General features: G+C 44.8%; 2 protein-coding genes across 8 annotated transcripts; both read right to left on the bottom strand.

The window, feature by feature from the left end:
• Window positions 1–304: 304 nt before the first annotated feature.
• On the bottom strand, window positions 305–10425 carry LOC122441347 (zinc finger protein 501-like). 4 transcript variants are annotated; one of them, XM_043467761.1, is made up of 5 exons: window positions 10110–10425; window positions 9222–9310; window positions 5117–5219; window positions 4250–4336; window positions 305–2063 (listed from the first exon to the last, which is right to left on the bottom strand). In XM_043467761.1, the coding sequence occupies exons 1-5, from the start codon at window positions 10126–10128 to the stop codon at window positions 793–795; spliced, it is 1569 nt and encodes a 522-aa protein (XP_043323696.1). In that variant the 5' UTR covers window positions 10129–10425; the 3' UTR covers window positions 305–792. The 4 variants fall into 4 exon arrangements, with proteins under 4 accessions (XP_043323696.1, XP_043323697.1, XP_043323698.1 ...); XM_043467762.1 differs by lacking the exon at window positions 5117–5219 and adding an exon at window positions 2160–2293; XM_043467764.1 differs by lacking the exon at window positions 305–2063 and adding an exon at window positions 2816–3253.
• A 3126-nt stretch (window positions 10426–13551) lies between these two features.
• On the bottom strand, window positions 13552–24591 carry ZNF2 (zinc finger protein 2). Of its 4 annotated transcripts, none has more exons than XM_043467768.1 (5): window positions 23722–24591; window positions 18890–18958; window positions 17349–17566; window positions 15929–16042; window positions 13552–15410 (listed from the first exon to the last, which is right to left on the bottom strand). In XM_043467768.1, exons 3-5 carry the CDS (start codon window positions 17380–17382, stop codon window positions 14404–14406), a joined length of 1155 nt encoding a protein of 384 aa, XP_043323703.1. In that variant the 5' UTR covers window positions 17383–17566; window positions 18890–18958; window positions 23722–24591; the 3' UTR covers window positions 13552–14403. The 4 variants fall into 4 exon arrangements, with proteins under 4 accessions (XP_043323703.1, XP_043323700.1, XP_043323701.1 ...); XM_043467765.1 differs by having other exon boundaries at window positions 17349–17475; XM_043467766.1 differs by lacking the exon at window positions 23722–24591 and adding an exon at window positions 22173–22603 and having other exon boundaries at window positions 17349–17475.
• Between the last annotated feature and the right edge of the window lie 321 nt (window positions 24592–24912).

Below are 24912 nucleotides of genomic sequence, written 5' to 3'. Positions count from 1 at the left end.
ATGTGTTATCATTGATTGAAAACGGATGGTGGAGCTATAAATGACATTTTGGGATAACTGTGGATGAAATAAAACTGACTATATATTAGATAGGGCTTCCCAGGTGGCTCAGCAGTAAAAGAATCTGCCTCCCAATGCAGGAGACGCAGGTTTGATCCCTGGGCCGGGAGATCCCCCAGAGAAGGAAATGGCAACCCACTCCAGTATTCTTGCCTGGGAAATCCCATGTGCAGAGGAGCCTGGCAGGCTACTGTCCACGGGGTTGCAAAAAGTTAGACACGACTTAGCAACTTAGTAAATTTAATTTACAACTTAAATTCTTTTATTTAAGACCAAGGACAACGTCTCTTCCACCACCACTCTCAACTCTGGACAGATAATGCAAATTGCCAACCTCTGATTTCTACCCCTTCAATTTGCCTAAAAGGACCACTTATCCCTTTAAAATGTCATCCCCTTAGCATTATGAGACCATCTAGCTCAGTCAAGATGTCCTCTTTCCATCATGGCACACCCTGTTTCCTGTGCAAGGATTTAGCAGCGTACATACACATCAGGGTGTTGGAAATAATTCTCCTCTCTCCCTAGGGAGATCCACAGTGTCCTCTGTTAGGATATTTTTAAAAAATGCAAAACTCTTCTCTCACATTCTGAGTAAGCTATGTCCCATATCACCAATGACTTCTCAATTAAATCTCTTTTGTAACATAGTCTTAATTCCTTTGTAGCCCTCACAGCATTATAGTAATTGTTCAGTAAGGATGTTCTGAATGTATTGCATTTACATTGCTTTTATCCAGTATCAATTCTCTTTTGCTGGTTGAAGGCTGAATGCTCACTAAAGGCTTTTCCATATTCCCTGATTTTCCCTCCAGAATGAGTTTTCTGATGTTGAGAAAGGGATGAACTCTGGCTGAAAGCCTTACCACATTCCTTACACTTATAGGGTTTTTCTCCAGTGTGAGTTTTCTGATGCTTTGTAAGAGATGAGCTCTGGCTGAAGGCTTTTCCACAGTCCTTACACTTGTAAGGTTTCTCTCCAGTGTGTGTTCTCTGATGACGGATAAGGGCTGAACGGTCACTGAAGGCTTTGGCACAGTCGTTGCACTTGTAGGGTTTCTCCCCCGTGTGAGTTCTCTGGTGCTGAGTCAGGGCTGAGCAGTAGCCAAAGGCCTTCCCACATTCGTTACACTCATAAGGCCTCTCCCCGGTATGAGTTCTCTGGTGCTGAATGAGGCCTGAGCGATCACTAAAAGCTTTTCCACACTCATTACACTTATAGGGTTTCTCTCCAGTGTGGATGACCTGATGCTGGGTAAGGAATGTGCTTTGGCTGAAGGCCTTCCCACATTCATTACACTCGTAAGGTTTCTCTCCAGTATGAATTCGCTGATGTTGAGTGAGGTATGAACTCTGATTGAAGGCCTTCCCACATTCATTGCATTCATAAGGTTTCTCCCCAGTATGAATTATATGGTGCCTAATAAGGGCTGAGCGGTGACTGAAGGCTTTCCCACATTCGTGACATCTGTAAGGTTTCTCTCCCGTGTGAATCCTCTGGTGCAGAGTCAGGTGTATGCTCTGACTGAAGGCTTTGCCGCATTCATTACATTCATAGGGTTTTTCTCCTGTGTGAATTCGCTGATGCAAGACAAACGCTGAGTAATAACTAAAGGCCTTCTCACACTCATTACACTTCCAAGGTTTCTTTCCTGCACAGATTTTCTCATGTTTCATTAGATCTGAACTTTGCTTCAAGTTCTTTTTAAATGAATCACGGCTGTGTCGGCTCTCTCCTTGCTGTTGGACAAGTAATGACCTCCGACTAAAATTTCTTCCAAATTCATCACACTGGTAGCTTCTCTCCCCAGAAGGTTTCGTCTGAGGGCCAACCTCTTGTATTAAACGTTTCTCATGGTTTTCCTGCTGATTCTTTAAAGAATCTTCACATTCACTGGAACTTTCCTTTGGAAATCTCTCTACTAACACCCCAGGGGTTGATTCTTCTTCAGAAATGTCCTGCTCTGGGGCTACCTCCTTGCTCTCTGGTTCTGTACCCCAGTCTGAAATAAACAAAACTACAATGTTATAATTTCTTACACTGGGAGAAAAATAATTGCTGTGAAAGGAAAATAATGAAAGAAACAAAAAATGCTTACAGGGAACAGAGGAGCTTGGAAATTCCCACAAATAGCCTTGCAACCTTGAGTGAGCATGAGAAAAGAAAGATGACTGGGCGAAGGGGTGCAGAGGCATAAAGGGAGAGGTGAGCAGGTACTCAACAGTCCCGTGTCTAGCATGGGAGGAAATGAGAAAGAGTAATAGAACAAGACTAAACAGAGGTGATGGGGGGAACAGCAGATAACAAACATGGTCTGGTGGAGACTGGGGGGATCAGAGAGGGATGGTCTGCCAAGGACTGCCCACTGTCACAACCTTATCAGAGCATCATGTTCTGAAAATGTCCATTGTCAGCTGACCTTACCACCAATCTTTTCTTATTCTAGTATGTCCCAATCACTGCTAGCAGGCTGAACTTCTAAAACCATACCTCTTAACACAAAAACCTTTGTTGGTTCCGCTGTCTCAGAGTGTGACACAAAATCCTAGAAGCTAGCATTCAAGGTAGTCCAGATCTACAAATTAAATTAGTAACTGAAAGGCAACTTAGCAGCTCTGATCACTCCACACTGAAAACACTGGAAAGAGTAAGCCAGAACCAAGTTTTTTCAAAAAATGAGCAATGTATGGGGAGGAGAATTTCAAACCCCTCACAGACTCAGTTTGGTCCAGACTAGGCCTCAAATTCTAGACTTCTTAGTAAGAGTTTGGGGGAGGGGATGGGGAAAGCTGCACCACTAGCAATGTTTAACTATTCCAGGCTTAAATGGTCATTAGTATCCATTCCAACCAAGACTTTACATGACATGAATCAATACAATACAATGTTCTCAATAACATATAATCAGGGAAGTGCTGGGATTATAATGACAAGTTGGTGGAAACAGGTTAAAGGCAAACGGACTTTTGGCTAAGGGGAGTGGAAGAACTAAAGGCCCAAACATTCATAGAGAACACATGGTTAGTGCAGGGTAGTCAGAGACTTGCCTGTCTGGTGTTAAGGGTTCAAGCTGAAGAGAGAAGGTACAATGACTAGGCAGGTAGGTTAGCAAAGGTCTTGAGGGCAGAAGAGGAATACGGAACTGGAAGAGTTAAGTAGCTCACAGTGGGGAATCTGGCAGTAATATGCTGCCTAAGTAGACAAGGATAAGAAAATATAATTAAAAATTAAAGAAAGTATAATTAGCTGGTGGTCTATTACAGCATCCAGTTTGACAGAAGTGATAGGCTCAAATCTTTCAAAAAGTTAGCAGGACTTAATCCTTAGTTATCATTTGCTTAGCATAGAGCCAGGTACTGTTCTAAGCATTTCTCTTAGACTATTTCATTCGATCCTGACAACCACCCCATGAGTTAAAGCTATTGTTATCTGCATTTTACATATTCCCCATTTTACTGTTGGGAAATTTGAGTCACAGAATGGATAATTCCCAGATGGCTTAGATGGCAAAGAATCTACCTGCCAATGCAGGAGACATGGGTTCACTCCCTGGGTTGGAAAGATCCCCTGGAGAAGGAAATGGCAACCCACTCCAGTATTCTTGTCCAGAAATCCCCCATGGACAGAGAAGACTGGCAGGCTATAGTCCATGGGTGGCAAAAGAGCTCGATACAACCTATTGACTAAACAAACAAATCGATACTTCACTAGAGCTGATAAGTAATTCAAATTGGCTTTGAATCCAGGAAAAGTGGTTCCAAAGTCTGCACTGTTAACCACTATGCTATGCTGCCCCCGTTTAGATAGACAGTAAGGCATGGGAAGACTCAGAGACCAATTTATGGTCACTGGTCTGAGACAAAAAGTCACCTTATCCTAAAGAGATATTAATAAAATAGCATATATTAAATAGCATGGTTTAGAGCCTTGCACCCAAACTATTAATAAATATTTAAGAGTTGATTTCACTTCACCTTATTTGGAGAAGAGAACTGATTTGAAAGGATGGAAAGTATTTGCTTTCCAAAAAATAAACCTATGACTTTACAACAGATCATCATCCACAGAGATACAATGAGGCCCAGGAGAATGGCACTTTAACCTTTCCTTGGGTCTAGCAAAATCAAGCATTTCTAAGATGCTGTTCCCATCTGGGTTTTCTGTTCATGGTTTCCAACAGTCACTCACCTGGATTAGGTGCTTTTGAGACTTTTCTTTCCAGCGTCTCCCCACTCTCCAACTGAGAAATTACATCAGGCTTGGAAATTGGAAGCCCTGTTTACAGGGAAAAAAAAAGGAGTCTCAGTGTATATGTTCAGTGTGAGTGACTTGCTTGTCAGAGAGAACAGGATAAGACAGGATTTCTCTGAAGAAGTTAGGAAGATTGATATGTGGTCTACTTGAGTTCAGAACCAGTGAATCACTTGTTTTCACCTCTCCCTATTAAAAAAATAAGCACCCATTTCCTTTTTTTTCCCCTTTAGCCACAGATTTATTATTTGAATATTTGCAACTATTATTCTATACAAATTTCTTATAAAACTCTACATTCCATATTTCTAGGTCACTTCACTCTCCATTTTATGTACCATTTTCATGAAGAAATACTTCCCAAATCACAATCTGCTTTGACAGTGTTTGCTGTTGTTTAGTTGCCAAGTGTCCAACTCTTTGCGACCCCATAGACTGCAGCCCACCAGGCTCCTGTGTCAATGGGATTTCCCAGGCAAGAATACTGGAGTGGGTTGTCATTTCTTCTCCACACCCATTTCTTAAGAGGTGTTTCTCCTAGAACTTTGTCTCAGCATCCTCAGTCAGGAAATAGGGAAGAAGGATGGCTACTGCCTTGGCAAACACAGTTTTTAAAAGGTGTTCATTTCTGATTCTAGAAGTGTTAAGCCTGTGTTTAGAAGCAAAGAGCAGAAGATACCTGCCTTATACCGGGATTAGGAATCATTGCATCTAAGAACCTCAGAGCTCCTAGGAACTGAGGAAGTCAGGGTACCACATTGAGTAATTTCGCAGGGTGGGGGTGGGGGTGGGAGTGCTGCTTACCGAGCAAGACCAGATTCCTAGGCTTCTCAGGCTCGCCTCCCTGCGGAGGGTTCAGCTGTTCCCACTGGGTGACAGCCTCGGCCATGTCCCTGATCATCGATCCCTGAAAACCAACCACATCAGTGCTCACCAAGGGACCTCCTACCAGAAGCCTCTGGGCAGGACTCAAGAAGATGGCATAGGAGAAGGAAGACAGGGAGAATAGGAAGGTTAGGCAAAATGACCTCTACCATTCCAACACTGATGTATTTACAACCACAGACTCGCTCCTGACCGCCATGCACCAGAATTGAATATAACCTGCATCTGGGAAGGAACATCTTCAGGGTAAAATCCAAGGATACCAAGTTCCTAGTTTATGTATCAACAAGTTAAATGATAGAACTATAGAAATCCTTACTATTTAGACATGGGAGAGTAGAGGAAATATAAATTAAGCACTTTGTTTATGGTAGGGTTTAAAAATACAAGAGATTCAACAAATAGGAATTACTTTTCCCTCTAGTTTTCCTTTGACAATATAATCAGTCCAATATATTTACAAAAAAATCAGGATGTTTGCTACACATGTTGCAGTATATAGATTTATTTATAAAACAGCATTTTAAGCCCCAATTATTATGAGTTCCCAAAGTGTTTTTGCCATTTCTCCCCAATCAGTCTGACTACTCTGCCACCCACCCCCACCATCTACTCTCTATCCCATCTCACTCCACTCCTCCTGTATTCTCTGTGCCCCAGGCAGCTGGTGGCTGCCTGAAATGTGGGCCACAACTACTTCTGCCCCTTTATACACGTTGCTTCCTGTTCCTGAAAGTTCCCCCTTTGCCCCATCCTTTCAGCTGTTTTTTAAAAACACTGTATTTATTTTTAAAATTTTTTTGCTATGCCATGTGGCATGGGGGATCTTAGTTTCCCTACCAGGGATCGAACCAGTGCCCCTTGCATTGGAAGCATGGAGTCTTAACCACTGGATCACCAGGGAAGTCCCCCTTTCAGCGATTTTGATCCTGCTCACACTTTGGCTTTCAGCTCAGGGAAGCCTTCCCTGACTCTCTAGGTTGTAGCACCATGGGTTTTCCCTTTTCCTGGGTTATGCACACGGTGAGAAGACTTTGTGATGAACATCTGTCTGTCCCCATTAGACACTAATCTCCACGGCAGCGGAGACCAGGTTTAATTTGCCTCAATGAAGCAGCCCTCTCTCTGGCACAGAGCAGGAACACTAGATATTTGTAACGAGTTCAAAGGAGGAACCTTTGAACAAGAATGAATAGAAACAAGTTTAAATGGGGTGTTCTATGAAAGTGTGCCATGGGGACAGAGGTGGGAGGGGAACGGAAGTTTATCAAGTGTTGAAAACACTGCAGAAGTGTTTACTTTACCTTCCCTTGACCTAGGTGACAGGCAAAAAGTTTAGATTGTTCAGTCAAATGTAGGGAGAGTGAGCAGGGTGGGTAATGTTCCTTTGAATCTATAGCTGAATCTGTTCATGAATGATAAAACAAAAGTCTCATAATTTTTCTAATTCTATTAAAACTTTTCTCTATACAACTTCAAGTTAAAGGAGACACATTGAAACAGACCAGTCCCTGGGATGCTAGCAAATGAACCAGTTATGGCTTTCTTTGAAACACCACTTTTGCCATAGCCCCTTGAATATAAATGTATTGGACTGGCTAAAAAGTTTGTTCAGTGGGTATATATTAAAAAAAATTAAGATGTTTGCTACACATATAGATTTATTTATAAAACAGCATTTTAAGCCCCAATTAGGACTACACACACACATATGTATGCTCCAAAACCAACTGGTTAAGTAATTCACATAATAAAATAAAGTTAAAAGAGCTACCTACTTGAATATTCTCTGCTCAAAATAAGTTAACTTTTTTCTAATACTTGAACAATGAAATCACTTCCCTTTTTGAGTTAGGGTCCCTTAAAGTCATATGCCTCAGGCGTGCTCAGCACAGGCAATATAATTTGTACAGTGTCTTTTCTTTACAAGCAAGGCAGCAGAGACAGACTACCTAGCACTTCCTTTCGGGCTTCAGTTCTGAGAAAACCTCAGCAATCAGACTCATTCATGGAGGGGGCTGCTGCTCAGGGCGCCTGTGCGGGGCCTGGAGGGCAAGTAAACCAATCACGCACCGTCCAGTGGACAGTAGAGCGCCCCTCTTTCCTCTGAAAGCTGTTGTTGTTCAGTCTCTCAGTTGTGTCTGACTCTTTGCAACCCATGGACTGCAGCACACCAGGCTTCCCTGTGCTTCACAGTCTGCTGGAGTTTGCTCAAACTCACGTCCATTGAGTTGGTGATGCCACCCAACCATCTCATCCTCTGTCACCTACTTCTCCTCCTCATTCAGGTCAGAAGCAGTACTGGTGTTTCCTCTCAGAGTTCTGCATAAACTGTCAGCACCTGGATGCTGTGAGGCAGGTCTGACGATGACGGGCAGTCCCAGTGCGTTTACCACAAGGTCTGCTGTTCTCCCAGGGTCCTGGACCAGATCCTTCAGGGCACCTAGACTCATCTCTCCTTAATCAGTCATGGCATGTTTTGTCTTGCTGGGACTCTAAAAACTTTCATGGGGTCTTATCTGTCTTTGCAATAAGATCCTGTGTGGGACTTCCCTGGTGGTTACGAAGGGTGGTTAACCCTTTCCAGTGGTTAAGAATCTGCCTGCCGATGCAGGGGACACGGATTTGATACCTGATTCAGGAAGATTCCACATACCAAGGAGCAACTAAGCCCGTGCACCGCCACTACCGAGCCCCTGAGCCATAACTACTGAAGCCCACACACCTAGAGCCCGTGCTCTGCAACAAGAGCAGCCACCACAATGAGAAGCCCGTGCGCCACAGCAAAGAGTGGCCTCCACTGTGGCAACTAGAGAAGGCCCGAGCACAGCGACAAAGACCCAGCACAGCCAAGCATAAATTTCAAAAAATAAATGAAAAGTTAAAAAAAGATCCTGTGTAGACTTTCCTGTGGTCTGGCTACAATAGGCATACGCTTCTCTCACCATACTCCATCCAGCTCACTCCACAGTGACACACATTTCCTCTGAAAATCTCTGACTCTCTCATCACTTGGAGACTTTTTTCCAAAGCTGTTCTCTCTCTTGGAATATTCCTATATTCTATTTTCCATCTATGTACTCTCTAATCTTTCAAAATGCAGCTTTTATGCCAACACTTCCCCCCCTAAATACTCTAGAGGATGGAAAAGCTCTTCAAGACCTATGATGACTTGTCGGTACTAGTAATTTCTTTCTATTCTTTTTTGATTTTGAAAAGTTTCTTTAATTAAAAATCTTACTGTCTTACAGTCAAGAATTAAACCCTTATACACAACTAATGAAAGGAAATAATGTTCTTTCGGTGGTCACCACTCTTACAAGGTAACTGTATAGTCTGTGGTCAGAAGTGAATTTTTTTTGTAATTGATGAATTTATTTTTAACTGTTTTGTTCTACTAGTAATTTCAGTATTTAAAATTTCTCTGCATTTAGAAAAATATATTTCTTCTTGCTGTTTAATTATGTTTTATTTTTTTGGTTGTGCTAGGTCTTTGTTGCTGCACGCAGGCTTTCTCTAATCGTGTTCGGTGAGGGGTACTCTCTAGTTGCAGCGAGAGGGCGTCTCACTGTGGTCACTTCTCCTGTTGCAGAGCGCGGGCTCCAGGGTGTGCAGGCTTCGGTAGTTGTGGCCTGAGGGCTCATTAGTTGCAGTGCGAGGGCTTAGTTGCCCCAAGGCACGTGGGATCATCCCTGACCACTGATCTTCCTTATCTATACCTTGTTTCCTCAGTAAACTTCACCAGGCAGAGGCAAATGGCTTTTACTCCTTTGCATCTCACCAGCAGGCCAATTACAACACAGAAGAGCTTGTGCACATCTTGTACTAAGCAGATGGAGAAGTCATGCCAGGAGGCAAAATTCTGCATAAGACAGGAGCAATGACTATCAGGTTCATCATTCATCAGTTTATCAGGATAAAGACAGTGGGCTAGGAATCAGGGCTGAGCAAATCCATAACAATGCTGGAAACCATATTCATGTCCCGAGAACAGAAAAAAAAAAAAAAAGAAATTTAAACCCACCTGGGATGCAGGGGTCAGCAGCACAGTGGTCAGGCCATTTTCTTTGGGGTTTCCAGCCTGAGGAAGGTCTGAGTCCTCAGAAAGTGACCCTATAAATAGATACAGGAACCAGGGTGACTACTCTTGTTTGCAGTAAACTCCCAGAAACTGCCAAACACAACGACTTGTTACCTAGGAAGAGTCAACACAGGGAACCAAGGGACAATTCCACAACATCTCTGAAGCAAGACAGCCATGACCATGGCTGCCTCAGGGATCTCCTACGCTACTCTGCCCTTAAATTCCAGCAGAACACTGCTGGAAGATCCTGGACACTTAAAGACATGTTTATTTATATCTCTTATCTGCTGAGTGACAGTCAAAATAAACGCGAAGTCCCGCTTATGTCAATCTCTGCCTCTTAATGAGTCATTCCTGTTCTGGTCCAGGTTCACAGGATGAAAGAGTAGTTAAATTCTTTTTGAATACTGGCCTTCTCAGAAAAGCAATGGGCCGTGGGGGGGCGGGGGGGGCGGGGATCCAGGGCACTAAACAAATCCTGTGACTTCTCAAATCCTCACTTTCCCCATCTGCCAAATGGGTCTATTTGGATATTCTCCTTCCTCTACAACAGCCTTATGGGGCTCCTGTGAGAACAAATGTCATTATCAAAAAGCCAAATGTTCAGATCTGTCGATTTCGTGGGCAAAGAAGGCATACATCAACTCAGAGACGGCAGGGCACCCGAAAGACCAGCAGGGCAATGCAGGTCGGGGGCTCCCCTTAAACCCCAACGTGAGATCAACTAGTAGGAGACGTTATGTGTGTTCTTCCTGAGCCTGCCCCAGCCAGAGGGCAGCCTTTCTCCTTTTTTCTCTCCAGCAGGCGGCATCCCTCTGAAATCCTCACCTCTGCGCTTCGGCTCCATGCTGACTCCCTCCGCGCTACCGCCGGTGACGACTGCGGGAAAAGGGAGAGGCGAACGCGCGAGGGGCCGGGGGTCCACCGCGCCGGCCCACCTAGAGGCCCGGGAACGCTCTCGCGACCCTCGCTGGGCAGCTCGGCGCCCTCCACCCGGGGGCCCTCCCCGGCCCTCCTTCGGGGCACTCAGACTCAAGAGAACACGCACTCAATCCTCCTGGACCCTAGGCTCGACCTCATGAACACCACTGAGTAGGCTTGGCGGGCGACAAAGGCATCTAGGAGCCTGCGGGGCTGAGTCGCGCCGGCCCGGACTCGCTGCTGAACTACGATTCCCAGAATCCTCCGCAGGGCGCGGCGCGCATCACCGGATGCTGCTTCCCAGAGGACCCCGCGGGCGGCTGGCCAGGCTACTTTCTGTGCTGGGGGCTCTGCTGGGTCCCTAGAGGTGCTCAGTCCTTCGGCGCGCTCCTTCCTGGACGCACAGGTGCGGCCGCTTCCTCAGTGTCTACTCTGGGCTCCGACCCCGGAGGTGCTCTGCCGAGCCAAAACCAGCCTCGAGAGGGACACTCACTCTCCGCAACTGTAACTGGCAGAGGGCGGCGCCACCCACCAGGATTTCTCTCTGGCTACTGTGCTCCCTCGGAGGGTAGGCGTCCGCATCCCAAGGGCTGTTCACTCCGCTCCGTCGCTTCCTGTCTACAGCGCCTCCACACCATTGCGGCTCGGGGTGGGGGTGGGGTGGAGACAGAGATTACTCTAAGTAACCAGACAGCACCTTGGAATAAGGAAAAGTAGAATCTCAAAAATTATATCTTGGTCTCACAAAACAGCAGAGTGGAGTTTAAATCTCTTGGTATAAAAACCCATTGGTCCCCAGTGAGTCCCCATTGTCTTAAGGGTGGATTGACCTTGAGTTCTCCTAAATTTATTAGATTTCCTAAATTTAAATTTGAGGATCACTGTTGCCTTCCAGTCTGTCTTTGTGTTTAGCACAACATCCTTCCAGGAAAGCATCCCTGTCTTCCTTAAGAAGCTCCAGTGCCATCAAAGGCCAGTAACTTTGACGTGAAAGTTGATATTAAGAGAGGTAAACAGGGAACCAGTGAACCACCATGGAAGAGGGAAAAACTGGAAAGGATCACCTCAGCTCAACATGGGCCACTTCAACTACTTTCTGCTTTTTTACCATAGAAGTCCCGCCTCAGTAGCAGAGACCACTTAGGAATTTAACGTCCACAGCCGTTTTTCTCTTCGACTTCTTGAGGAATCACGATTCTGGCTTTATCAGCATGTTACCTAGTGACTGGCACCTGGTAACCTTGCTCCCCAGCTCCTCCTCTCCTCTGGTTATTCATGTGAGTTGTGGGGGTTAATGTACTCTTAGTGGCACAGGCCTGGGGATGAGTGAGGGGGTGAGTGCTGCAGAGCTCAGAAGCTGGCCAACCTGGCCATCCTGGCATCCCAGATAAATTTCTGGGATTAGTAGTCCCACCACTTATCTGCCCCAGGCTTTGCTGCACAGGTTTGCTCTATCATATTCAATTCATCTCAGAGTTCGTCTCATCTCAGAGTTGATCCTTTTTCTCTGAAGCGTTGATTCCTGGAGTGCTTCTGGTAATCTGTATGGTTAAGTTTTCAGTTCTCTCTTAAAACTTAGGGCTTACTTAAACACCAGAGAAATTATTTCCTTTCTTCAAAACCACTTTTAAAATCTTAGGGTAAAACCCTACAAACACTACCAAGTCTTTTGCCTTATATCCTAAGAATGCCAATTTCTGATTCCAAGATTTGATCTTATTAGTGGCCATCTGGTGAAGCTAAAACCTCAAAATGGAAAGCCTCCACTACTCCATGTCCTACTGGCAGGTATCAGTTAAGAGTTAAATGGCCCTTTCCTCAGAATTGTTGGCAGGAGATGGAAAGGTACTTCACCTTTTAAAAATGCTCTGCACATCTCCAAGTTTTAAAAGGTAACAAAAGGAGAACTGCTGAATTTATGTTCCCACTCTGTTTCAATTATCACTTTACCCAAATGTCGATTAGAATTCTGAATTCATTCTTGTCTAATCTTGCTGACAATGGCAGAGCATCTTAGGGAAATACTGGACCTTCAACTTACTTTTAAGGCAATAACATTCAGAAGGTAATAAAGATAAGGCAAAAAATAAGGCAATAAAGATTCAGAACTCTCAGAGTCAGTCATCAGTGAAAAGTTTGGCAGTAGTTCCTTTTATTTTCTACTTGACATTATTAAATAATAGCACATATTATCCACTCCAACAGATTCTGCACTCTGGTTTTAACTCAGGTTGCTTTGAAAGTCGACATGTGAAAAACCTTCTCTGCTGTTCCTCTGCTTTAAGACAGGTAGACCAGTAGGGTTGAGTAGATTAGGGAAGGGTCTGTTTGGCAATCCAGTTTCTTGAACTAGATTTCAACTCCCAGGGAGAAATGGATCTTGGTCCATTAGGGTTCATGCAGGGTAGCTACATTCCAGACAGTCTTTCAGAATCAGGTCTTCTGGGCTTCACCTTGAGTAAACAGAAAGGGAATGCAGATGCCTGGAATCAAAGTTGCCTGGTGCCTCACCTTCAAGAAAATAAAAATATAGGGCAGGGCCCAGGAAATATAGCTTCCTGGTGGCTCAGTGGTAAAGACTCACCCTGCAGTGCAGGAGACATGGGTTCAAGATCTTGGTTGGAAAGACCCTCTGTAGAAGGAAGTGGCAACCCAGTCCAGTATTCTTGCCTGGGAAATCCCATGGACAGAGGAGCCTGGTGGGCTACAGTCCATGGGGTCAAAAGAGTCAGACATGACTCAGTGACTAAACAACAGGGAACAGAAGGATCTGGGGAGTCAGGGCTTCAAGTTGAGTAATGCAGGGTCATGTCAGGGCAGACTTAAATATTTAGAGACACCTTCATTAAACAGGGAGCTATTTTAGGCCTTGAATAAGGCAATGGTGGGCAGGAAGGGGGTCACTTGGAAAGGCTGACCTAACAGTGATATGGAAAAATGTAACTTGTGACAGGGGCTGTTGATATTAACCAATTACTGAGGTGCCTGTTGACCTTCTAGCCTTTTGGTGCTGGGTTCCAATTTATAAGTGATGGCCCTTAAAAATATCCCAAAATGTCTCCCATGATGACATTGGAGGCAACATATTCTAAATGATGAGGGTGAGGAAGAAAGACTGACTCATCTGATTTTATGTGAGAAATGAATCTTTGTTTATTTGGGGTTTGTCTGTTATTGGGCCATAGCTTGATAGCCCCCTCCTCAATAAAGAGGAGGAAAGAATTCAGATCAGGGAGTGACTACTACAGTAATAGAAGCCCAAGATGACAAAAGTACAGGTGAGACTGAAATTCAGAGAAAGGCTGTGACGCTAAGAGGTGTTTTAAATAGAACTTGGTAAGTCAAAATGTTATTAATTCAGATAAATATTTATTGAGCACCTATTTGCAAGGCACTGTGTGAGATACAAAGACATGTAAGTCAGGCCTCTGTGTACAATCTAGTTTAGCAGATAATACACATACATAAATTATAAAGCAAACCTTATAGCCTCATGGTAAAGAGATTTTGAAGGGAGCCCTGTATTCAAGACCTGACTTTCCTTGTACTAGCCGTTACGTTGGACAAGTTATTTAATCTCTTTAAACTTCAGTTTGCTCATCTGTAAATTGTGGGGAGTAACAGTACCTACTTCAGAGGGTTGTTGAAAGGACCAAATGATTTACTCCTTGCAAAACTCTCAGCTGAGTGCTTACGCCATAATAAGCGCTCAATAAGTGCTAGCTACTAGTAGTAGTATTAAGAGATCTAGATGCTGGCACACAACAGGACAAGGTCAGTGCCCAAAATCCTCCGAGAGAGAGAGAGGGACTAACGGCTATAAAAAAAGAACTTCTGGAAACAACAGTGCTGCTCTGACATAAGTGTGCCTTCCCTGTCCAGCTGTGGCCTCCAGTTACATAAAGTGCACTGATGCCTGGGGCTTCGGACAAGAGGTTTGTCTGAGGATTGCCACCTAACCTTTGTCCCTAGTGTCTGACAAATGTCTTCAGGATGTTGACTCTTTAAAGTCACATTCTAATTTCTGGCATCCCACATCAACTCTGTAACACAGTGGGTGGACAGTGTTCCTTCAAACACTGTGGGTGCAGAGAGGCAGAAAAAGGAGGGGGTAGCCAGCATAGGTGTGATGACCAGGTGATGGATTTAAGAGGGGTCTTGAGTTTTCATGGAGGTCCTTGGACTAAAGCTTTCACTCCACTCAGTCTATTCCCTGTTTGGCATAACGCCGTTGATGCTGAATAACTGATGATTTAGAACTGAAGACTTTCCCACACACACTGCATTCAAACGGCTTCTCTCCTGTGTGAACTCTCTGGTGTCGCGTGAGCCGGCACCTCTGGCTGAAGGCTTTCCCACATTCACTGCATTCATATGGCTTGTCTCCAGTGTGAATCTTCTGGTGCTGAGTCAGGGAGGAGCGGTCAAAGAAAGCCTTCCCACACTCACTGCACTGGTAGCGAGGCTCTCCAGCATGGGCTTTCTGATGTCTGTTCAGTGACGAGACCCCATAGAAGGCTTTCCCACACTCATTACATTCATACGGCTTCCGGCCCGTGTGGATTAGCTGGTGTCGCGTAAGAATACTTTTCTGGCTAAAGGCTTTCCCGCACTGGTTACATTCATAAGGACTTTCTCCAGTGTGGATCCTCTGGTGGCGGGTAAGGGACGAGCGGTCAAAGAAGGCTTTTCCACACTCACTGCATTTGAAGGGTTTCTCTCCAGTATGAATTCGCTGATGTACAGTCAAGGACGAACGGTCGAAAAAAGCTTTCCCACAGGCGTTGCACTCGTAGGGGCTCTCTCCTGTATGCGACATCAGGTGTCTACTGAGACTGCTCCTGTGGCTGAAGGCCTTCCCACACTCGGGACAGTCATAGGGCTTCTCACCAGTGTGAGTCCTCTGATGGCGGATGAGGGAGGAGTGGTCAAAAAAGGTCTTACCACAGTTGCTGCATTCCTGGTCTCTCTCTTTAGTGAGAATTTTCTTGGGAGGGGTTGCCCTGTGCCGCAAGCTTTCCTCCAGAGAAGGGGGTTTCTTGCAGGCCTCAACTGTAGGGCTTTCCTTCTCTGTTCCCAACCTGCCATCCAGTGCATAAACTTCAAATTTAGGAGATGGAGAACCTTTTCTTCCAAGCTTTTCCTTCAATGATCCTTCTGATTTTTCTTCTTCTGAAGCACCTTGAAACTCAGGCTTAGTCTCCCAATCTGGAATGGATAGAAAATACAGATGCATGTTTCTTTCCTGGGTTAGGAAATGTTAGCACAGAAAGGAGGGATGCTGTAATAAATCTGAAAAGTAATGACAGTCACTTTGCTTGCTCCCACAAATAGTATTGCACTCTAGGGAGAAACCAAGACCTGGGACTGAAACAGGGAATAGAACTGGTAGTGAAAAATCTCAAAAAAGAGGAGAATTTCCATTGGGAGCATAGCTGGATTAATTAGGAGTGTCAGGTAAGTGAAGGGGATGGTAAGGAATAGGAAAATCAAAGTTTGAATGGATAACATGACAAATCTGAGAAAGGAAACATTTGGTGAATGAAGGTGAACAATACTTTAAGATGTAGAGGGGGAAAAAAGAAAACGGGGTGACAGAGAATAAACAATATAGGAGAAGACGTGAATTTGAGGAAAAATATGATACCCAATACTCCCTCCCACATGCACCTAAATAACAACCACAAAGCAAAACAAAACTCTCCTGCCAGTTCATACTCAATTACCTAAAGAGACATTCTCTGCACCTTCTTTCCCCTCAAATCCATGAAACTCCACTAGCCAAGGCTCATCCCCTCTCTTCAACTGAAAAATCACATCAGGTCCAGGTATTGGAAGCCCTGTTCATAGAGAAAGAAACAAGCCAGGTGGTCATATGTGATGAAAATACACAATGATTCCAAAGCAAATTCCAGCCTCAAGTATTTCAGAGAGAAAATGCAAAAGGCAGGAAGTGCACACCAGGTATGCAGAAGTGCAGGAACCTCTGAATGGAGGTCAAGACTGAGGTTCTAAAAGGGAACATGTAGCGTCTAGTCAGAGTGAATAGACTCTATTTGAATTAATGTGTTTATTCTTCCCCATGAAGTGAATGGGATGCTCCTAGCTCTAGCACTGGTAGGATGGCAGGAAGAGTCCTTACCTTAGGGAAGATGAGAATGAAAAAAGATTACCTTGAATAAGAATGTGTAATGTAGGTGCCCATTTTTGCTTATTGTTTATGCTTTAGTACAATTATTTTTGGACACAACTGAGCAACTAACATACACATATTAAGTATGATTTTACTTAAACAAGTGGATTGTGTTCATTGTAGGAAAACTAGAGGCATAGACAATAAGAAAAATCACCTTTTGTATTTTGTATTAATTTCTTTCTTTCCATTCACTTTAATACAGAAAGATACCTATAGATACACTTTGTTAAAAACTGGATAATGACCATTATATCTCAATTTTTTGGGGGAAAAAAAAAACTATTGGAGAGCATTATTTGGAAAATAAGGCTACCCCATCTAAAATCATTTCTATTTGATTTATTTTGATGTCTACAAGTTGATAATTTCTAAATCCATCATGACTCACTGTATGTAATACACTCCAGACCTTTTTATATGTAAAAGATCATTTTAGGCAGAAGGCTGTCAATTAAAAACAAAAAACAAAAGTTAAAACTGGAGGGCTTCCCTGGTGGCTCAGATGGTTTAAAAAAATTGGATAATGAAATAATGCTGAATTGTAAACTTGATTTTTTTCACATAGTAATAAATTTAAACTATTAATTAGCACAGCTCTGCCTCACCATTTAAAAAATTTATTTATTTGTGGCTGTGCTGGGTCTGCACTGCTGTGCAGGCTTTTCTCTCGTTGTGGTGAGCCCTCTATGGTGCAGGGCTGGGCTGCTCAGTGAGGGGGCCTGTGGTTGTCCAGTCTGCTTACAGCTCAAGGAGTAAGCCTGTCCCAGGCTGGGGTTCAGGATTCAGAAAACCACTGTCACTGTGACTGCTAAGTCACATCCCTCTGCTCTTCCGTCTTGTCTCTCAGGGGTTCCAACTCAGGTGGGAGAAGAAGAGGTGTCAATATATTAGCCTCTCAACTCCACATCAATTCAGTACAGGGTCTACTCCTGGTGGGAAGCTCTCCTTACCCAATGAGACGATGCTCTTGTAGTTCTCCAGCATCACCTCCTTGTAGAGGTCCCTCTGAGTAGGGACCAGATGCCTCCACTCTTCATCTGTGAAAACTATGGCCACATCCTCGAATGTCACTGGGTCCTGGAAACACAATCATGTTCTCCCTTATTCATAATCCTTCTCTTACATGGACCAGACAAAACTGTCATACATGACAACAGCTTGGAGGATGCTGGAAGAGTGGAAAGAAAAGTGGAAATGGGAGTGGAAAGACAACAGTTTTGAAGTATTTGGGTTAAGTGCCATAAAGCCATGAGGCATGACTTTTGGTCACAACCCCACACTACCTTTCTAGCTGAGCCTTGGAGTATCGGGGGCTCTTTTATCAGACTTACAGAAAACTTGGAAGAATAGAACAAAGACCCTTCATCCAGCATCCCCAAATGTTATTTTCCACACTGGTTTTATCTTTGTCTCAGAATATACACATTTGCCTATCTTTTCTCCAAACTTCTTTAAAGTAACTTGTAAACATGATGTCTTTTTACTTATTAATGTTTCAGTGTATATTTTGTAAAAATAAGGATTTTCTCTTGTATAATGACAGTATAATTGTAAAAATCAGGAGAGGAGTGATATTATTTAATCTATAAACTTAGTCCAATTTCACCAATTGTCTTGATGTGAGTCTGCATACGTGCGTGCTCAGTCACATCCAACTCTTTGTAACCCATGGAATGTAGCCTGCCAGGTTCCTCTGTCCGTGGAATTTTCCAGGCAAGGATACTGGAGTGGGTGGCCATTTCCTCCTCCAGGGAATCTTCCCGACCCAAGGATCGAACCCAAATCTCCAGCATTGGCAGGCGGATTCTTTACCACTGAGCCATCTGGGAAGCCCTTATGTCTGTGTTTGCGTGGACAAATCCTTCAAATAGTGGGGTTGATTAGATCATCTCTAGGCTTTCTCTCAATTCACTCTAATGTTCTTTGATTCTGTGAGTTCCATCTTTATCCCCAAGTCTAAAACCCAGATGAGTCTCCAGAGTGTCTGCAGAGGTTCTAAGCCAGAGCTCAGAATTAAAAAAACTCTGCCCTGGGGCAGAAAGGGGGTAAGCTGTGTGTCTCTACCCTCACAAAAACTCTCTCTCCAGGACTCTTTCAACCTCACTGGGGTGCTTTATAGTATGTGTCACATTCTCTGCCTAACCCAACACTCCCTGGAATATGGGGGCCTACTTTCAGTCCATTTGTGGATGTACTAAAGGGAAATCAGAACTTGAAACTGCCTGCTGCTCCCTAGACCCTCCCATGAGACCCCTACCATCAGTTTTAAGGCAAAAAAAAAGTGAAGGCAATGGAGGCTGTGTCCCTGGTGACAGGCTAGCGGGCACATATTCAAGGCAAGAAGGGGTCACTGAAAGATACCAACACAAGTCATTCCTTATGGAGTCCTTTTTCCACCTGGGTGGCTTTGAGCAGAGAAGCCCCAAGACAGAAAGAAAAGTGGTTACATTCTGGAGCCTAATAGTTTCAGAAACACAAGAGTCTACCTCACCTGGCATCTGGTCAGAGACACAGCAGCCATTCCCTCCAGTGCACTCTCCTTGCGGAGAAGAGCCGAGTCCTAATGAGGTAGAGAGGTGGGAGGAGAAACAGGCTGTGAGAAAGACCAGACTTGTTTAGTAGTTTTGTGACCTGTGAAGCAAGAAATCTCCACACACCACTGAGTTACGTACCCACCCTCATCCTCAATACCCTACACAAAGGGAAAGCAAAGAAAAGCAAGGCCAAGAGCAAGCCCACCTCATCCCAGAATTGGAGTGCAAGGCTGTGCAGAATACAGTGTGGTGCTTGTTTTCATCATGATCTTAGAGGTAAAGTTCTATTCCTGGCAGTTGAGAATATATTAAGGCTCATATTGCCTTTATAAATTCACATTACATATTGTTCATCATGGGGCTTCCCAGGTGGCACTAGTGGTAAAGAACCCACCTGTCAGTGCAGGAGATGTAAGAGATGTGGGTTTGACCCCTGGGTAGGGAAGATGCCCTGAAGGAGCAGGAAATGGCACTCCACTCCAGTATTCTTTCCTGGAGAATCCCATGGACGGAGGAGCCTGGCGGGCTATAGTCCATGAGGTTGCAAAGAGTCAGACATGACTGAGGATTTGAGATCAGATCAGATTGTTCATCATGATTACCAGACAAGAAGTATAAGAAGTTTTATGAATGGCTATATGGACAACTCCTGTCAAGGAAACACCTACAGCCTCTTCAGAGGAAAAATACCCCATTCACAGCAACACCCGGTGCTAACAGAGCAACCCTGGGGCAGCCACAGCTTGTTCCACATGACCCTGAGGCTCAAGACTGGGGCCATGCTGATTAAGCCACAGGTGGGCGGTACAGAGGCTGACCCGTGGACTGATATGTGGTCTGGTTTCAAAAGTTGACGTCCATCCTCAGGATCATGAACTAAGAAATGCGAGGACCACAGGTTAGATGGGTGAATGAATAACAAGGATCAATGAATACACTGCCTTGACTGCAGGACAGTACTCAGACACACCTTTCCCTCTTCCTTCTCAGGACCACACAATCCCCACGCCCCACTCATGAATCCCCCAAATGCTTGATTTGACTATGTCTTAATTAGACTCTTTATGTAAGAAACTGAGATATACTCAGTTAACTCAAGTAAAGTTTAATGACAAAGATTCACACAAAGCCTAAGAGGCTTTCCCAAAATAAAAGGAACCTAGTTCCACCAGTGGGCAATGAGCTGAAAGTATATCATGAGAGACAGAAGTAGCCATGAGAGTCAGAGGAGTCAAAGGTACCAGGAGGCAAAATCCATGAGTATGTGGGGGGCATGGGGTAGAGAACAGGCTGTAATAGACTAACACAGGCAGGTATGTTGGTGGTGAAGTGTTGAAAGCAAAGCCCCAAGAATCCCTGGCCCCTGAAACCCTACTTCACCCCAGCATCAGCCCAGACCGCAGTTTGCATGTAGACTAGCTGTATTTATTCTTAGATTTCCATAAGGCTCTGACCCTACCAGAAGGGCTTCCCTGGTGGCTCAGCTGGTAAAGAATCCGCCTGCAATGTGGGAGATCTGGGTTCGATCCCTGGGTTGGGAAGATCCCCTGAAGAAGGGAAAGCCTACCCACTCCAGTATTCTGGCCTGCAGAATTTGTAATTTGTATCAGGGGCCTTAAAACACATACTTTTGACCCAGCAACTTCCTCTTATGAAGTTTTTCCTAAGGGAAAACATACGCAAAGCTTCTTATTAACTATCATTAACGCTAACCTTTACTGAGTGCCATGTGAGGCAACGTCCTAAGCATTATATGTCATCTCATTTAATCTACAGAAGAGCAAAAAAAAAAAAAATTTACTTATTTTTGGCTGCACTGGGTCTTGGTTGCAGTGCATGAGCTTTCTCTAGCTGTGGCAAGTGGGGGCTACTCTTGTGGAGTATGGGCTCTAGAGCTTGGGTTCAGTAGTTGTGCACAGGCTTAGTTGCCCCGTGGCATGTGAAATCTTCCTGAAGCAGGGACTGAACTGGTGTCCCCTGCGTTGCAAGGTGGAGTCTTAACCAGTGGACCACCAGGGAAGTCCCAGAAGAGCAAAAACTTGAAATATCTTAAGTTTCTAAAATACAGGATTTGATAGCATTTTGTGTATGGCCCAGTTCATACACACAATGGAATACCACTGATATGATCATATTAATATGGTAATGTTATCATATTAAAATATTTTATGATATATTAGTAATAACTAGAATTTACTGAACTTTTGCTACTTACCAGGCACTATGCTAAGTACTCTTTACAAGAACAGTTGAATTCTGTGTTCATAAATCTGTAAGGTGGGTACTATTTTACAGATTAGGAAATTTAGGCTTTGTAAGAGGCTGAGGCAGAATTTGAACCCAGGAACAGCCAGCACTTTTTAATCTCTATGTTATAATGATTTATTTTCATGAAAAGATAGCCACGTAAAAAACAGACTGATAAACTAGAAAATCCCCAAACACATCCACGTAGGTAGGAAACCTTGATATGTGACTGCAGAGGCAACACAAATCTGAAGTGGGGAAAAGATCACTAGGGTAAACTACAAACAACTTGCATGTTCATTGACAGGATAAACTGCAATTTTATATGTGTGTGTTTGAGTATTACACATTGATTAAGATACTTGGCAAACAGAAGATGAAAAAAGCAGAAGCAATGACAGATTTTCTTTTCTTGGGCTCCAAAATCACTCTGGGTGGTGATGGCAGCCATGAAATTAAAAGATGCTTGCCCCTTGCAAGAAAAGCACAAACCTAGACAGCAAATTTAAAAAGGAAAGATATCACTTTGCCGACAAAGGTCTGTATAGTCAAAGCTATGTTTTTTCCAGTAGTCATGTATGGCTGTGACAGTTGGGCCATAAAGAAGTCTGAGCGCTGAAGAATTGATGCTTTCAAATTGTGGTGCTGGAGAAGACTCTTGAGAGTCCTTTGGACTGCAAGGAGATCCAACCAGTCAATCCTAAAGGAAATCAGTCCTGAATATTCATTGGAAGGACTGATGCTGAAGCTGAAGCTCCAGTACCTTAGCCACCTGATTAGAAAAACTGACTCACTGGAAAAAAAAAACCCTGATGCTGAGAAAGCTTGAGGGCAGGAGGAGAAGCGGGGTGACAGAAGGTGAGATGGTTGGATGATATCACTGACTCAGTGGACATGAGTTTGAGTGAACTTTGGGAGATAGTGAAGTACAGGAAAGCCTGGTGTGCTGCAGTCCATGGGGTCACAAGCAAGTCGGACACACCCCACACACACCTGAAACTGTATGCTTGAAAAATGCCAAGGTGTTTATGAGCTCTGATTCCAACAGTCCTCTTCTCCTTATTTCTCTGAAGCTTTTTGACTGTTTCGGCAAGTTTCTCATGCTGCCCAGTGCTCAGACTGTGTAGTGTTCTTGCTGTCTCACAGAAAGTCCATCCACACCTGATGCTCCATTTTCCACCTCTACAGAAATGCTTCTTGAATCTAGTCCCACTCCCTCTTCCAAACTCATCCTGCATTTCCAAATGACTATGTATTTTGAGTTAGGCATTCTGTCAGCATCTTAAAACCATCTATTCCTATGCAGTTCCCCACATCAATTCCTTTCCCTGCCCTTCCATTTCTCCTTGTTGTTTAGTCAATAAGCTGTGTCTGAATCTTGGTGACGCCATGGACTATAGTCTGCCAGGCTCCTCTGTCCATGGGATTCTGCAGGCAAGAATACTGGAGTGGGTTGCCAATTCTTCCTCCAGGGGATCTTCCCAACCCAGGGATTGAACCTATGTCTTCTGTGTTGGCAGGCAGATTCATTACTGCTGAGCCACAAGGAAGCCCTTACACTTACAGCAGATGTTTTATTATTTTCCCAGCTGCCCCAAATTCAAACTCTTTCCTGGCTCTCTTACCTCCCAAATCTAGTTAGTCACCAGGTCCTTCGGACTCTTCTTTTGCAATGTCATTTCTATCTTTCCCTACCACTGACACCATCATAATTCAGGCTCATGACAGCTTGATTCAGGAATATGACCACTACCAAGCATTCCTGACTGGCTCCCTACACTAGTCCCTTCCCCTCTCTAGTTCTGAATGTGACCTCTAGAATAAAAGCACCAAAATTAGCTTTATTCCTGTCAACCCCTGATCCGCCCCATACAATCCATCCTTCTAACCGTGTCTTGTCCTGATCCTGTATGCCCTGACCACAGTGTGCTTTTCCCCATCCTTGTCTCCCACTATTCCTCGACGCTTCACTCTTATAAAAAGCATTTCCTTCTCAAATCTGCCTATCACTTCGCTACTTCTTTCGTATTTTTTTTCCCCCACATCTAGTCCTACCTCCCCCACGAAGGCCCCCTGATCACTCGTACGGAGGTCTAGGGAGGGGAGCTAAACGAGACAATCTGAGGCGCTTTTTGGAAAAGAGAGGAACTGGAGTGGGCGGAACCCTAGATTTAGTGTCAATTCCACTCACGTTTATTGAGCAATTGTTATGATAAGAAGGTACCGGAGGGGCGAAGGAAGCCTCCAAACTTCCAACCCCAGAGCTGGGATCTGACATATAGAGGGGGCACGCCGAAAGGCCACCGCTAACAGTGCCCACACGGAACACACACACTGGGATGCGGGTACAACTTTCCTAGTCCGCACCTGTCCGAGCAGGGACGTCGCCGCACGCACAGCACACACACACACATCCTGCAGGCTGGCTCCGCCCGCTTCACCCCTTCTGCTCCTACTGCACCTCCCCCAGGGTCTCAGTGTCCCACTCTCTCTGCCGCTGCGCGCTCTCCGCGGCTCAACAGTACACACCCGCAGCTCTCACCTCCTGCACAGACTGCTCGGGACCCAGGAAGACGGCGCCTCTTCTGGTCGGGAGAGCAGTGCGCCTGCGCAGAGTTCTGACGCCCACGCTCCCGACCAGAGCCTGGCCTTGGCCGACTCCATTTCCCAGAAGTCTCAGCGGTGGGAGCGCTTTAATATGACCTCAAAGATCTGCGCAAGCGTACCCGTGTGAGACGAGTTGGCGGCGCTGGACCGAATCCTACGTGCTTAGGGCGGCAGCTTGATCGTGAATAAGCAACCGGTCGTGGATGCTTGTGAGGCTTGTGTTCCCCCTGGAAGTACTGCTTATGTGTGATGTCACGTCCCTCCGGTCCTCCGATGGGAGGACCGTCCTAAGGAAATATGTCTCTCTCAGCCTTGGGACTCACCCCTCCTGAGGACTTCTAGTCTTCTGACCCTCCGAAGGGCCTTGTTTCTGCTTCAGGTTGTTTGTTAACTGTTGGTTGTAAAGTTTGGGCAGGAGAGACGCAGAGTTTGGGTCCGAGGATGGGGCTGTGCATGTGCACATTTTTCTGCTTAAGAGAGAAGAACCCAGGATATACGTGTATTTGATTGGGCAGCAGTGCGGACTCCCGACATTTTGAGCATACAGGAGCCTGCCTTCCATGGTACTACTGGAAGGACCCTCGTTGGAGACATCGTAGGGATTCACAGTAGCTGCATGCCGGAATCACCTGACGAGCTTTAACATATTGATGCCCGGGCCTCCCTCTGAGGAGTCAGAGTTTGAAAAGATCTGCAAGTGATCCTCAGTTCAGTTCAGTCGCCCAGTCAAGTCCGACTCTTTGCGACCCCATGGACTACAGCACACCAGGCTTCCCTGTCCATCAACTCCCAGAGTTTACTCAGACTCATGTCCACCCAGTCGGTGATGCCATCCAACCATCTCATCCTCTCTCCTCCCCTTCTCCTCCTGCTTTCAATCTTTCCCAGCATCAGCGTCTTTTCCAGTCAGTTGGCCAAAGTATTGAAGTTTCAACTTCAGCGTCAGTCCTTCCAATGAATATTCAGGACTGATTTCCTTTAGGATTGACTGGTTGGATCTCCTTGCAGTCCAAAGGACTCTCAAGAGTCTTCTCCAAAACCACAGTTCAAAAGCATCAATACTTCAGCGCTCAACTTTCTTTACAGTCCAACTCTCACATCCATACATGACCACTGGAAAAACCAT

Source organism: Cervus canadensis, chromosome 5, assembly GCF_019320065.1.
Source record: "Cervus canadensis isolate Bull #8, Minnesota chromosome 5, ASM1932006v1, whole genome shotgun sequence".
In the NCBI taxonomy this organism is placed as follows: domain Eukaryota; kingdom Metazoa; phylum Chordata; class Mammalia; order Artiodactyla; family Cervidae; genus Cervus; species Cervus canadensis.
Note: the sequence above shows the minus strand (reverse complement) of the source record. Positions and strands in the feature narration are given on the sequence as shown.